General features: G+C 43.7%; 1 protein-coding gene across 8 annotated transcripts in view; it reads left to right on the top strand.

The window, feature by feature from the left end:
• LOC124996584 (calcium/calmodulin-dependent protein kinase type II subunit beta) overlaps positions 1–12,026 on the top strand; it is a 31,376-nt gene that overhangs the window by 13,126 nt on the left and 6,224 nt on the right. For 2 of the 8 annotated variants that reach the window (XM_047569759.1, XM_047569758.1), the window contains exons 8-18: positions 3–86; positions 181–275; positions 361–483; positions 2,095–2,178; positions 2,975–3,017; positions 3,715–3,786; positions 5,430–5,464; positions 6,749–6,817; positions 7,787–7,831; positions 9,007–9,055; positions 11,068–11,143. In XM_047569759.1, the coding sequence (XP_047425715.1) occupies positions 3–86; positions 181–275; positions 361–483; positions 2,095–2,178; positions 2,975–3,017; positions 3,715–3,786; positions 5,430–5,464; positions 6,749–6,817; positions 7,787–7,831; positions 9,007–9,055; positions 11,068–11,143 (775 nt within the window). Of the gene's footprint in view, positions 1–2; positions 87–180; positions 276–360; positions 484–2,094; positions 2,179–2,974; positions 3,018–3,714; positions 3,787–5,429; positions 5,465–6,748; positions 6,818–7,786; positions 7,832–9,003; positions 9,056–11,067; positions 11,144–12,026 lie in introns of all 8 variants that reach the window. The other 6 variants (XM_047569757.1, XM_047569756.1, XM_047569762.1 and 3 more) reach the window with 4 other exon arrangements.

Genomic DNA, 12,026 nt, shown 5'->3' with positions numbered 1-12,026 from the left:
AGGGTTTGCAGGGACTCCTGGTTACTTGTCCCCGGAGGTGCTGAGGAAGGAGGCGTACGGTAAACCTGTAGATATCTGGGCATGTGGTAAGCTCTTTGTCTGCTCCTCACCACGGCCACCAACGCTGCCGCCTCCTCGCTCCTCTGCATGTCACTCAGATAAAGGTTGTGTTTTGCGTAGGTGTGATCCTCTACATCCTTTTGGTCGGGTATCCTCCATTCTGGGACGAGGACCAGCACAAACTCTACCAGCAGATCAAAGCCGGAGCGTACGATGTGAGCGTCCTGATCTGCCTCACTGTAAACCAGACGGTGTGTCGTGTATATTTTTAACTTAAATGTGGGCATGTGTGCGCTTTAGTTTCCCTCCCCAGAGTGGGACACAGTTACGCCGGAGGCCAAAAATCTCATCAACCAGATGCTGACGATCAACCCAGCCAAGAGAATCACGGCCCAGGAGGCTCTGAAGCACCCATGGGTCTGCGTAAGTAGCAACCACACATGAAACAGAACTACATGACACTATTTTAACTAATAACAATGTGTGGGATGTAAATCCTCTTAGTTTGGGAACATCTGTCTCAAGCTGCCACTCATGAATGATCCACATAATAGCGAACTGTCTCCGGGATAAATACCAGCTGTTCATTGGGAGGAACCGGTCATTGTTAAATTTGTGTTCCACAGTTTGTATTGACAAATCATCTTTCAAAGAGCAGGCTGGTGGACTAGCAAACATAGCTAACTATAGCTGTTTAGAGTGAAAGCCAATTGGCTATATAACAAGCTAAGCTAACTGGTTTATTTTGCCAACTACAAGGAATTTGTACCAGGCTATCCTTTAACACACAAAGTCAAAGCTAGCAACTAAGCTAACTACTTGTGTAGCAAATGTGTCTTTCCAGATTTCAGAACAGAAGTTTGTAAACTTAATTTGCTAACTAGCTAACTTGTATTAAAACAGCTAGTTAGAGTAGACTGGAAGCTAGCTTTTGAAGTGGATGCAAGCTAACTTTTTACTTGCTAGCTTACAGCAATTTATATTATAATGCCCTAAAAGTACAAAATGAAAGTTATCAGTCTAAGCTAACTAGTTTAGATTAGTAACTTCCCTTCTGTTAGATGTGTATTACTCTCAGAAAATTAAAGAAAACTAAGTGAACTAACTTTCAAAGAGGAGCCTAACTAGCTGTTTAGAGTGAAAGCTAGTTGGCTATGTAACAAACCAAGCTAACTAGTTTAGTTTGCCAACTACAAGGAATTTGTACCAGGCTACCCTATTACAAATTAAAGCTAGCAGACTAAGCTAGTTTTCAGAGTGGAAATGAGAAATGAAATTTCAGAGTTGAAGCTAGTTGGTAGGTTAGCTAGTGAACAAACCAAACTAACTTAGTTTGCTAACTAGCTATCTTGTATTACAGTGGCTAATTAGCTAACAGTAACTGCACTCCAAGCACAAAACTAAAGTTAGCAATCTAAGCTAACTAGTTCATGAGTGGAACTGAGTTATGTAGAAAATGTATCGATCCAGATTTCAGAATTGAATCTAGCTGGAATGTTGGCTAGTTAGCAAACTTCGCTAAACAGTGGAAGTTAGTTGTTAAACTCAGCCAGCTGGATTAAGTATTAAAACTAAATTAAATCCAAGATGAATACGGCAAATCGTTTGTTAACTTGCATCATAAAAACTGAGAAGTAACGGCTTATTTTTAATTTAACTTGAACTTTTAAACATTCAGTGGGATAAAAGGACGACTTATACAAACCTACATATGTTTAAGTAAATGGTGAATTTGTGCTTCCTCCTCTCTGTGGTGCAGTATCCTGCCTTTGTTACTGGCTCTGCTTCACATGTCACGTCTCACTCTCTATAATTAATCAGAATCACTGTATAGGAGGCTGGTGATTGTCCGGGCACCATAAAACCGACCTGAATCTGTTTGGTTTTTTGCCACGAGTGTCGTTGGCTAAAGAGCCTCCGAGCCGACACATTCCAGCGAGTCTTTTCCGACAGCTCCTGCCCACATAAACCTGTCAGAGCGTCTCTTCTGATGTTTTATTTTCGGCCTCTTTCTCCCGCTCTGTCTCCTCGCAGCAACGCTCGACGGTGGCCTCCTTCATACACAGACAGGAGACGGTCGAGTGTCTGAAGAAGTTCAACGCCAGGAGGAAACTCAAGGTGTGAATGATTCAATAAAACAGTTCCTGCAGCTTCCTCCTGACTCACTGCAGAGTATCTGCTCCATCACAGTTTGTCTAATATGTTTATTTGGCATTAACATCAGTCCTGGGCAAGTCTCCAGATTAAAGTCCAGTAAAAAAGTCCATGAATATGTCATGACGCACACAACAAACAGCTGTTCATGGTTCTGAAACAGCACATTTTACATTTATGTTTCTGCTCTAAATCCTCGTCCACATTTTAATGGAATTGTAAGGAATTATTCATTAAAGCTGCAGCTAATCACTAATTTAATTAACAGTTAATCATCTTAACGAGGCAAAGTGGATGAATTCTTGGTGCTAAAAGCTAACCAGCGGATTAGCAGGCGCTTCCACCGCTGCAGCTTCTGAAATTCACCTGATTTTAATTCAGTTAAACAGCCTTTAAATCATCATATTTAAATATAATTTGCACAGTTTCATGTGTTTTCTTCTTAATCTGAACAAATGCATGTTTTTATTTGTAGGTTTTTCAGTATTTTTCCTGCAACATTTAAACAGAAATGTAGAATTTAAGGAAATGTTCAGCATTTAAAAGCTTAAAAATAAGGTTTAAACTTTACTTTTTTTGTTAATAATTCCTCCTGTTCATGCAGTGACGACAAATCAATGGTGTGCAATATCTGAAATACTTATAAAAGAGTTAAAGGTTTGTTCAGGCTTTGGAGTAACATGTTAATTCATCCTCGGGTGGATTCTCGTGACCTTCGTCTCCTCCTCCTCCTCCTCCTCCTCCTCCTCCTCCTCCTCAGGGAGCCATTTTGACCACGATGCTCGTCTCCAGGAACTTCTCTGGTGAGTGCTGCTCTCTGAGAAGTCGAGGACAAGATGACGCGCCATCTGTCTCCTCACACATCCACGCACATACATGAACACACACGTAGCTGTGCTCTCGTTTTACAGCCCGATGAATCAAACACGACCAAAGTAACTCGCAGAGTCTCATCATGAAACCAGATCCTGGTGGTTAATAGAGATTTACTAGTTACCGTAAAAATCACAAGGACAAACTAGACGTCTGTTTCTTTAAATCTAGTGGAAATATCTGTAACAACATGAATGATTTCAAAAGATTTTCCTGCAAAAACTGGAAAGTCGACATGTGAAAGCAGCCATTTTGGGAATGGATGCCCAAAGATAAGTCTCATAAACATTTTAATGGAATTCTCATTAAAGCTGCAACTAATCACTGATTTAATTAACAGTTAATCAGTTCGCTCTTGGTGCTGAAGCTCACTGGTTTTCAGGTTTTCACATTTGCTCGTTAAGACGTGAAAAAGTCTCAAAATGATGTTGTTTTAGTCTCAGCTGTAAAGTATCTGGTTTAGTGAAGTGAGCAGCTAAACGCGAACTAGCAGTTTATCTCAGATTTAAATCGATCATGTTAGAGAAACGTTCAGAACAGATTAGTTTGAACTGAACTGCTTTGTCTTTATTATGGAACGTTCACCTCCTCCTCCTCCTCCTCCTCCTCCTCCTCTCTGTGTCTCAGTGGGGCGTCAGACTACAGCTCCTGCCTCCATCAGTGCTGTAGCAGGAGCCACCGCCGGCATCGTGGAACAAGGTGACCTCCTCCTCACCTCCCTCTCTGCTCCTCCTCATCAAACTTCAACCTCCTCCTCTAGCTCCTCTCTCCTCCTCTAGCTCCTCTCTCCTCCTCCTCTAGCTCCTCTCTAGCTCCTCTCTCCTCCTCCTCTCTCCTCCTCTAGCTCCTCCTCCTCCTCTCTCCTCCTCCTCTAGCTCCTCTCTCTCCTCCTCCTCTCTCCTTCCTCTCTAGCCTCTGCCTCTCTCCTCTTCTCCTCCTCCTCTCTCCTCCTCCTCTAGCTCCTCTCTAGCTCCTCTCTCCTCCTCCTCTCTCCTCCTCCTCTAGCTCCCCTCTCCTCCTCTAGCTCCTCTCTCCTCCTCCTCTTCCTCCTCTAGCTCCTCTCTCCTCCTCCTCTTCCTCCTCTCTCCTCCTCTCTCCTCCTCCTCCTCCTCTCTCCTCCTCCTCTAGCTCCTCTGTCCTCCTCCTCTAGCTCCTCTCTCCTCCTCTAGCTCCTCTCTCCTCCTCCTCTTCCTCCTCTAGCTCCTCTCTCCTCCTCCTCTTCCTCCTCTCTCCTCCTCTAGCTCCTCTCTCCTCCTCCTCTTCCTCCTCTCTCCTTCTCTCTCCTCCTCCTCCTCCTTCTGTTCTCCTGCTACGTGATGTAACGTGTCATTAATTCACTGATAAAGTCGTTAGAACATTAGAACAACTTGTCGTTGTTGAGCTGTTTATTAACTGTGATTCCTCCAGATCTAAATTACTGTGTGATTTTAGAAACGTCAGAGTTTGGTCTTTAAAAGAGGCCGAGACCATGAATGAATGAATGAATGACTGAATGAATGAATAACTGAATGAATGAATGAATGAATGAATGAATGAATGAATAACTGAATGAATGAATGAATGAATGACTGGATGAATAACTGAATGAATGAATGAATAACTGAATGAATGAATGAATGACTGACTGACTGACTGACTGAATGAATGAATGAAAGAATGAATGAATGAATGAATGAATGACTAAATGACTGACTGAATGAATGAATGAATGAATGAATGAATGACTAAATGACTGACTGAATGAATGAATGAATGAATGAATGAATGAATGAATGAGTGAATGAGGCTGACGTTAACCCTCCAGACTAATGTCTCTGTCTCTGTCTCTGCTGCGTCTCCGTGGGAATGAGGTGAGTTTCCTGCTGTAGATTTATTTCTGTTTATGTTTTTTTGCATTAATCCAGATGAACCATTATCACACACCTGCATCCTCCTAATCCCTCCTCCTCCTCCTCCTCCTCTTCCTCCTCCTCCTCCTCCTCCTCTATCTGTGCATGTGTGTGTATTTGGATTATATGTAGAATTAGTTTGACTTTTATTCCCCCCCCTCCTCCCCCTCCTCCCCCCTCCCTCCATGCTGGATGCCCTCTGCTTATCTAAGCTCTGGGCCGGTGGATCAGGGTGGAGATTTCTCTCTTTTTTTTTTTTTTTCATGATGAAGGGAGGGTGTGTTTTAGTTGTAAGAGGGAGGAGAGGGAGGTTTTCTGTGCGGAGATAAACGTCTGGTTTCAGATCTTTGAGGAGCAGGTGACAGTTTAGTTTGTCTCCATGAATGAGTGGATGAGGGTGTATGATGTGTACTCTTCCCTCTGAGGGCGTCTCCTTCTGCCTCTCTGCAGCAGCCAAGAGCCTCCTCAACAAGAAGGCCGACGTCAAGGTGAGTCACCTCCCTCACCTCCCTCACCTCCCTCACCTCCCTCTGTCCTCCCTCTGTCCCTCTGTCCTCCCTCACCTCCCTCTGTCCCTCTGCCCCTCTGTCCTCCCTCTGTCCCTCTGTCCCTCTGTCCTCCCTCTGTCCCTCTGTCCTCCCTCTGTCCCTCTGTCCTCCCTCTGTCCTCCCTCTGTCCCTCTGTCCTCCGGCTGCTCCTCTCCCAGGAATGAACTTGTTTCCTTCATGTTACTGTGTTTATATTATTTATATTTAACTTATTAAACATTAGAAACTTTATTTCCTCTTTTAATTAATCATCGTTTAGTAAATTAATGTTTTAATTTAAACTCACTTTAGATTAATGTGCTCAGTTACTCCTGTGTCCTCCTCCTCATATTTAGCTCCTCTCTCCTCTGGAGGAGCTGAAGTGTTTTATTTTTTTATTATCAGCCACAACATTATGACCACTGTCATCAGTGCTGTCTGGCGGTGGTCATAATGTTACGCCTGATCGGTCTGTCTAAAAGACACACCTTCATTAACCTGCACCTCCTCTCGTGCTAACTCCTCCCCCTCCCTCCCTCCCTCCCTCCTTCCTCCAGTGGCCTAATGCTAATCTCAGATTATTTCCACCAGATGATTAATCTGTCGTTACGTAATCACAGCTTCTCCTCGGCTGCTCCCTGACGTCACCTCCTGCGCCTCCTCTGTGTTTCTGCTCAGTACGAGCTCTGTTTCCTTTGGGAATGTGTCGTTTCACCTTATTTTCTCTTTTAGAAGAGTTGAGATCAGCTGATGCTTTGACTCAGTTAGAGTCCGAGGAGAATAATGAGCAGATAATAGAGAGTTGACTGTGTTTGAGCTCATATTTCTGACAGAATATTCAGCGGGTTCGTGTTTCCATGTTGTCGTTCACTGTGCAGGAAAAACCTCCAGAGACACTAATGTCAAAACGGATGCGTCTTCCTCTCCGACAGATGTTGCAGATGTGCACAGCTGTCGCTGCCATCTGCTAACGAGGTTAAAGCTAATGAAAAGAAAAAGCTGCGACGGGTTCATTTTCTCCTGCTTCTTTTCCACCTGATTAACGTCCACACTCTGCACTATTTCTGTCTCTGGAGCTTCTATTTTTATTTCTATTACACTTCACTTTTTTTTTTTTTTTTTTTGTGCACGATGTCCGCCCACCTCACAGCCAGCAGGTGGCAGCTCTCATCGTTACCATCACCCGGCACTAACTAACTAACTAACTAACCAACTAACATCCGGCACTTTGTGTTTCCTGCACAGCCCCAGACAAACAGCACGAGAAACAGCATAGTCACCAGCCCCAAAGGCCCCGCCCCCTCTGCTGCACTGGTACGCAGCTCTGTGTCCGTCTGTCTGTCCAAACCACGTCCTGGTACGAGTGTATAGGTGTGAGAAGGGAGGGAAGTGTGTGTTTGTTGTTGCCAGGACACTTTGGGTGATGCACCTTCTTATAAAGTCTTTAATGTTGTAATGATCAATCGCTGCTCAGAGCATAGACTGTATATAAATATGGACGCCACGTCTCCTCCATAGACTGTATATAAATATGGACACCATGTCTCCTCCATAGACTGTATATAAATATGGACGCCACGTCTCCATAGACTGTATATAAATATGGACGCCACGTCTCCATAGACTGTATATAAATATGGACACCACGTCTCCACTTCCTGTCATTGGTCAAACTGATGCTACTTTCCTGGGGATACGGGTGGTAACATCTTGCAGCCAGAGTCTAATCAGTATGACCCGAGGGAGGAGCCATGATATCGATGCCCCGCCCACACTTCTTCCAGACTAATTCACTTTTTTGTTGAATTAATACTCTGCTCTGCTCTACCTCCACCAGTTACAAGGAAATGTTGCGTTATACTTATGTTTAAAAATAGTTTTTATGTCACATTTGTCACATCCTGTTTTGCCAAATAACTATTTATTTATTAATTATGTAAAGTGTATTTTAGTGTTTTAGTTTGGCCCAAGTCCCGCCCACTAACTTGGAGAAGGTGGAGCTTCCGACCTACGCAGCCTCCAGCCACCAGGGGGAGCTCTACTAGCTTTGCTTTCGAGGAGCCATTCTGCCTCCATCTTTATATACAGTCTATGGTTGTTACAGTCAGTACATTGAGTTTAAATGTTTTTATTCACTGGGACTAAAGTGACGGATACAGAGTTTAATAATCATTCACGTTGATTAAAATCATCCTTCACCATGAAACCTCCTCTCCAACCTCCACCAAACATTCATCCCTCCTCCACTCTCTCCTCTTTCTCTTCTCTCCATTCTCCCTCCAGGAGCCTCAGACTACTGTTATCCATAATCCAGTAGATGGGACCAAGGTACATCCTCCTCCTCCTCCTCCTCCTCCTCCTCCTCCTCCTCCTCCTCCTCCTCCTCCATCTCCTCCTCCATCCTTTACTCTGTCCCTCCACCTGCGATGATGTTGTGTTGTGTTTCTTCTTGCATGAGACGGTGGGAGCGAGTGTTTTCTTGTCTCCTGCTGCCGCTCTGTGTTCAGACGAGTAGTCGCTTCTATTTAAAACCTCGTCTCAGCCTCCAGAGGCGCTGAATAAATGTTGTTCAGTGCGTAACGTTGGACGGCGCCGCAGAGTTGTGTTGTCGGTGTGAAGCTTTGTGAACCACGTCGTAGATTTATTATTTATTTTACTGAAGATGGAGAAAGTGTAAAATACAATAAGTACATGAGATAGTCACAGTTCTGTGGAGCTCTTTATGAAATAAGTGGAGTGAGTTGAAATGATTAGTCAAATATTAAAGGAATAAAAATTCTCCATTTACTGAACACAGTTAATTCAATTTGATGTTAAAGTTTGATTGGAAATAAAAATGGTGCAAAACAAATCTCAAAACATCAACTAATAAGTCAAAACCTGCAAAATGAAAGAAAAGAGACTTTTAATTCCATCTTTAACATCATATTTAATATCAGTTCAGTTCAGTAAATCAAGAATTTTATTTTATTTTCCCAGTGTTGGACCAGTTTGGATCATTTCAACTTGAAATAATTAATAACTTGGAAGATACTGAGTCAAATCTATGATAAATCCTGTGACTAATGGTCCAGATCATTTATTAGTCTCAGTATTTTGCAGGTTTTGACTTTTTATTTCATGTTTCATCCATCACCGTGAGTCACCTGATTAGTTTTGAACCATAATGTCATTGAGTTTTACTTTAAAGTTAAACGTTAACGATCATTTCAACTTATTTCAGCTCCAAACATTTGACTTCTCTTTACTTTTTCTTGTTATAAATCATTGATTTGACTCAGTTTCTTGCAGGTTTGAACTTTAATGTCAAACTTCATTCATTCTGCTGAGTAATGTAGATTTTTATTATTATTATTATTCTCATACTGTCTGTTATGATTCTATATTTTTTTTGGCAGTAGTGTGTTGTGTGGATGTGTGCATGCACATCTGTGGTGGTGTGTGTTTTATTTCCTGGTTACTGGATTCTTGTTGATCAGTGGTTCTGTCTCTGTCCTCAGCAGGAATCATCTGACAGCAGCAACACAACTATTGAGGATGAAGATGTGAAAGGTGAGTAGAGCGAGATATAGCTGCTAGCTGAGTGGGCTAAAGCTACTAGCAGAGGGAGCTGTAGCTGCTAGCAGAGGGAGCTATAGCTGCTAGCAGAGGGAGCTATAGCTGCTAGCAGAGGGAGCCATAGCTCATGGCTGAGGGAGCTGTAGCTACTAGCTGAGGGAGCTGTAGCTGCTAGCTGAGTGGGCTATAGCTGCAAGCAGAGGGAGCTGCAGCTGCTAGCAGAGCGAGCTGCAGCTACTAGCTGAGGGAGCTAAAGCTGCTAGCAGAGCGAGCTGAAGCTGCTAGCAGAGCGAGCTGCAGCTACTAGCTGAGGGAGCTAAAGCTGCTAGCAGAGCGAGCTGAAGCTGCTAGCAGAGGGAGCTGTAGCTGCTAGCTGAGCGAGTTAAAACTACTAGCAGAGGGAGCTATAGCTGCTAGCTGAGTGAGCTATAGCTGCTAGCTGAGTGGGCTATAGCTGCTAGCTGAGGGAGCTGTAGCTGCTAACTGAGCGGGCTATAGCTGCCAGCAGAGGGAGCTATAGCTGCTAGCTGAGAGAGCTAAAACTACTAGCAGAGGGAGCTGTAGCTCCTAGCTGAGTGGGCTATAGCTGCTAGCTGAGGGAGCTATAGCTGCTAGCTGAGAGAGTTAAAACTACTAGCTGAGGGAGCTGTAGCTGCTAGCTGAGTGGGCTATAGCTGCTAGCTGAGGGAGCTGTAGCTGCTAGCTGAGCGGGCTATAGCTGCCAGCAGAGGGAGCTATAGCTGCTAGCTGAGAGAGCTAAAACTACTAGCAGAGGGAGCTGAGCCTAGCTGTTAGTGGGCTATAGCTGTGCTGAGGGAGCTATAGCTGCTAGCTGAGGAGCTAAGCTATAGCGAGCGAGCTAAAGCTGCTAGCAGAGCGAGCTATAGCTGCTAGTGAGGAGCTGTAGTGTAGCGAGCGAGCCATAGCTGCTAGCAGAGGGAGCTGTAGCTGCTAGCTGAGAGAGCTAAAGCTACTAGCAGAGGGAGCTGTAGCTGCTAGCTGAGTGGGCTATAGCTGCTAGCTGAGGGAGCTATAGCTGCTAGCTGAGGGAGCTAAAGCTACTAGCAGAGCGAGCTGTAGCTGCTAGCAGAGCGAGCTATAGCTGCTAGCTGAGAGAGCTGTAGGTGCTAGCAGAGCGAGCCATAGCTGCTAACAGAGGGAGCTGTAGCTGCTAGCTGAGAGAGCTAAAGCTACTAGCAGAGGGAGCTGTAGCTGCTAGCTGAGTGGGCTATAGCTGCTAGCTGAGAGAGAGATTAGACTTGGCCTACTGCTATTTATAAATATACATTATTATCATTTTCCATTAAACATTAAACTGTCCCTCATCCTTTTAGTAAAATATGTTGGATTCATGTTAATGTGTATTTCAAGAAATTTGTTAAAGTTAAGTATATACATACAGATAAATTGTCTAATCAACCAAAGATGCTGTGACCCCTGTGGACCCTCTGCTGGTCTGATTGATGCTTTTACAGGAAGCTGCAGCTACTTTTAACCAAACAGAGTGAGCAGCTCCAGTGTGAAGCATGTGTATTTAGTGAGGAGGTGTTTAATAGAGGCAGGAATAAATCAGACAGAGAGGTGGGGAGGGAGGGGGAGGAGGGGGGAGAGTCAGAGCGAGCTAAGCCTCCCTCTCAGTGTCGAGATGAAGCGACGGGGAGAAGGACACAGTAAATCTGATCTGAAGGGCCCGGGACAAGAATAGCGTGATGAGCTCAGGAAGCCTCACATGCAAACAGGAGACACGAGGGAGGCTTTTATTTTGTAGCAGCGAGGTGGTTTTCAATGAGTGCAGAGGCGTGGAGGCGAGAAGAGGGCCATGACTGACCGGGACTCATCATGACTAACAAGCTCTCAGGTGAGGGGGGGCGGGGGAGGGTGTCCCACCGTCCCACCGTCCCACCGTCCCACCGTCCCACCGTCCCACCGTCCCACCGTCCCGGCTCCACTCAGCGTCTCAAACCTCTGGCCTCAGACTTAACTCACGCTTTGTTTCTTGGTTGCAGCTCGCAAACAGGAGATCATCAAGATCACGGAGCAGCTGATCGAAGCCATCAACAACGGAGACTTCGAGGCCTACGCGTGAGTTCACCTCGTCCCTTATTCTCCACAACCAGAGCAGGAAAAAGTGCAGTTAAAAGCTCCATCACACACACACACACAGGGAAACCATTAGTCTGATTGACCTGCTGATGTGTTGTTGCATTAAAAGATTAAAACAAAAAGATAATTACAGCCATTGTTTCTCTCTCCGGCCATTAAGAATAAAAGCTGGGCTGGATAAAGAGAAGTAATAGATAATGGAATAAAAGGATGGAGGAGAAAGTCAGAAATGTAAGAGCTTAAATGACACGACACTAGAATGTGATTATATATAATGATGTGAGTCAAATACACTCACAGTTATACACACACACACATCTCTTTATGAAGCCATGAATTAAAGATTTAGTCCAATTTAACAAGACGTTTTACTTAATCATCATTTAACGTCAAACTTTGGAGCTGAAATATGTCGAATTATGGACAAAACATTATAAAAATAAGTCAAAACCAGTAAGAAACTGAGTCAAATCTATGATTTATAAGAAGTTACAGACGTCAAATGTTTGAAGCTGAAATAAGTTAAATGAGCTGAAATGATCCAAACTGGTCAAATATTAAGGGAATAAAAATAGAAATCTGGATTTACTGAACTCAACAAATGACTTTAAAGTAAAACTTGATGGATGAAACATGAACTAATAAGTGAAAACTGTAAAATACTGAGACTTTAACGTCGTATTTCATTCATTCAATTCAGAAAATCAAGATATTTAGTTTTGTTCCCTTAATATTTGGCCACTTTTGGATCATTTCAACCCATTTAACTTATTTCAACTAAAATATTTGACATTAAATCACAAACTGTCTCATCATTTAAGTCAAACTTTAGTTTCCAGTCTCCGTGTCTTTACTGTGACTT

This window comes from Mugil cephalus, chromosome 19, assembly GCF_022458985.1.
Source record: "Mugil cephalus isolate CIBA_MC_2020 chromosome 19, CIBA_Mcephalus_1.1, whole genome shotgun sequence".
Taxonomy (NCBI): Eukaryota; Metazoa; Chordata; class Actinopteri; order Mugiliformes; family Mugilidae; genus Mugil; species Mugil cephalus.
This window is presented reverse-complemented; position numbering and strand designations above follow the sequence as displayed.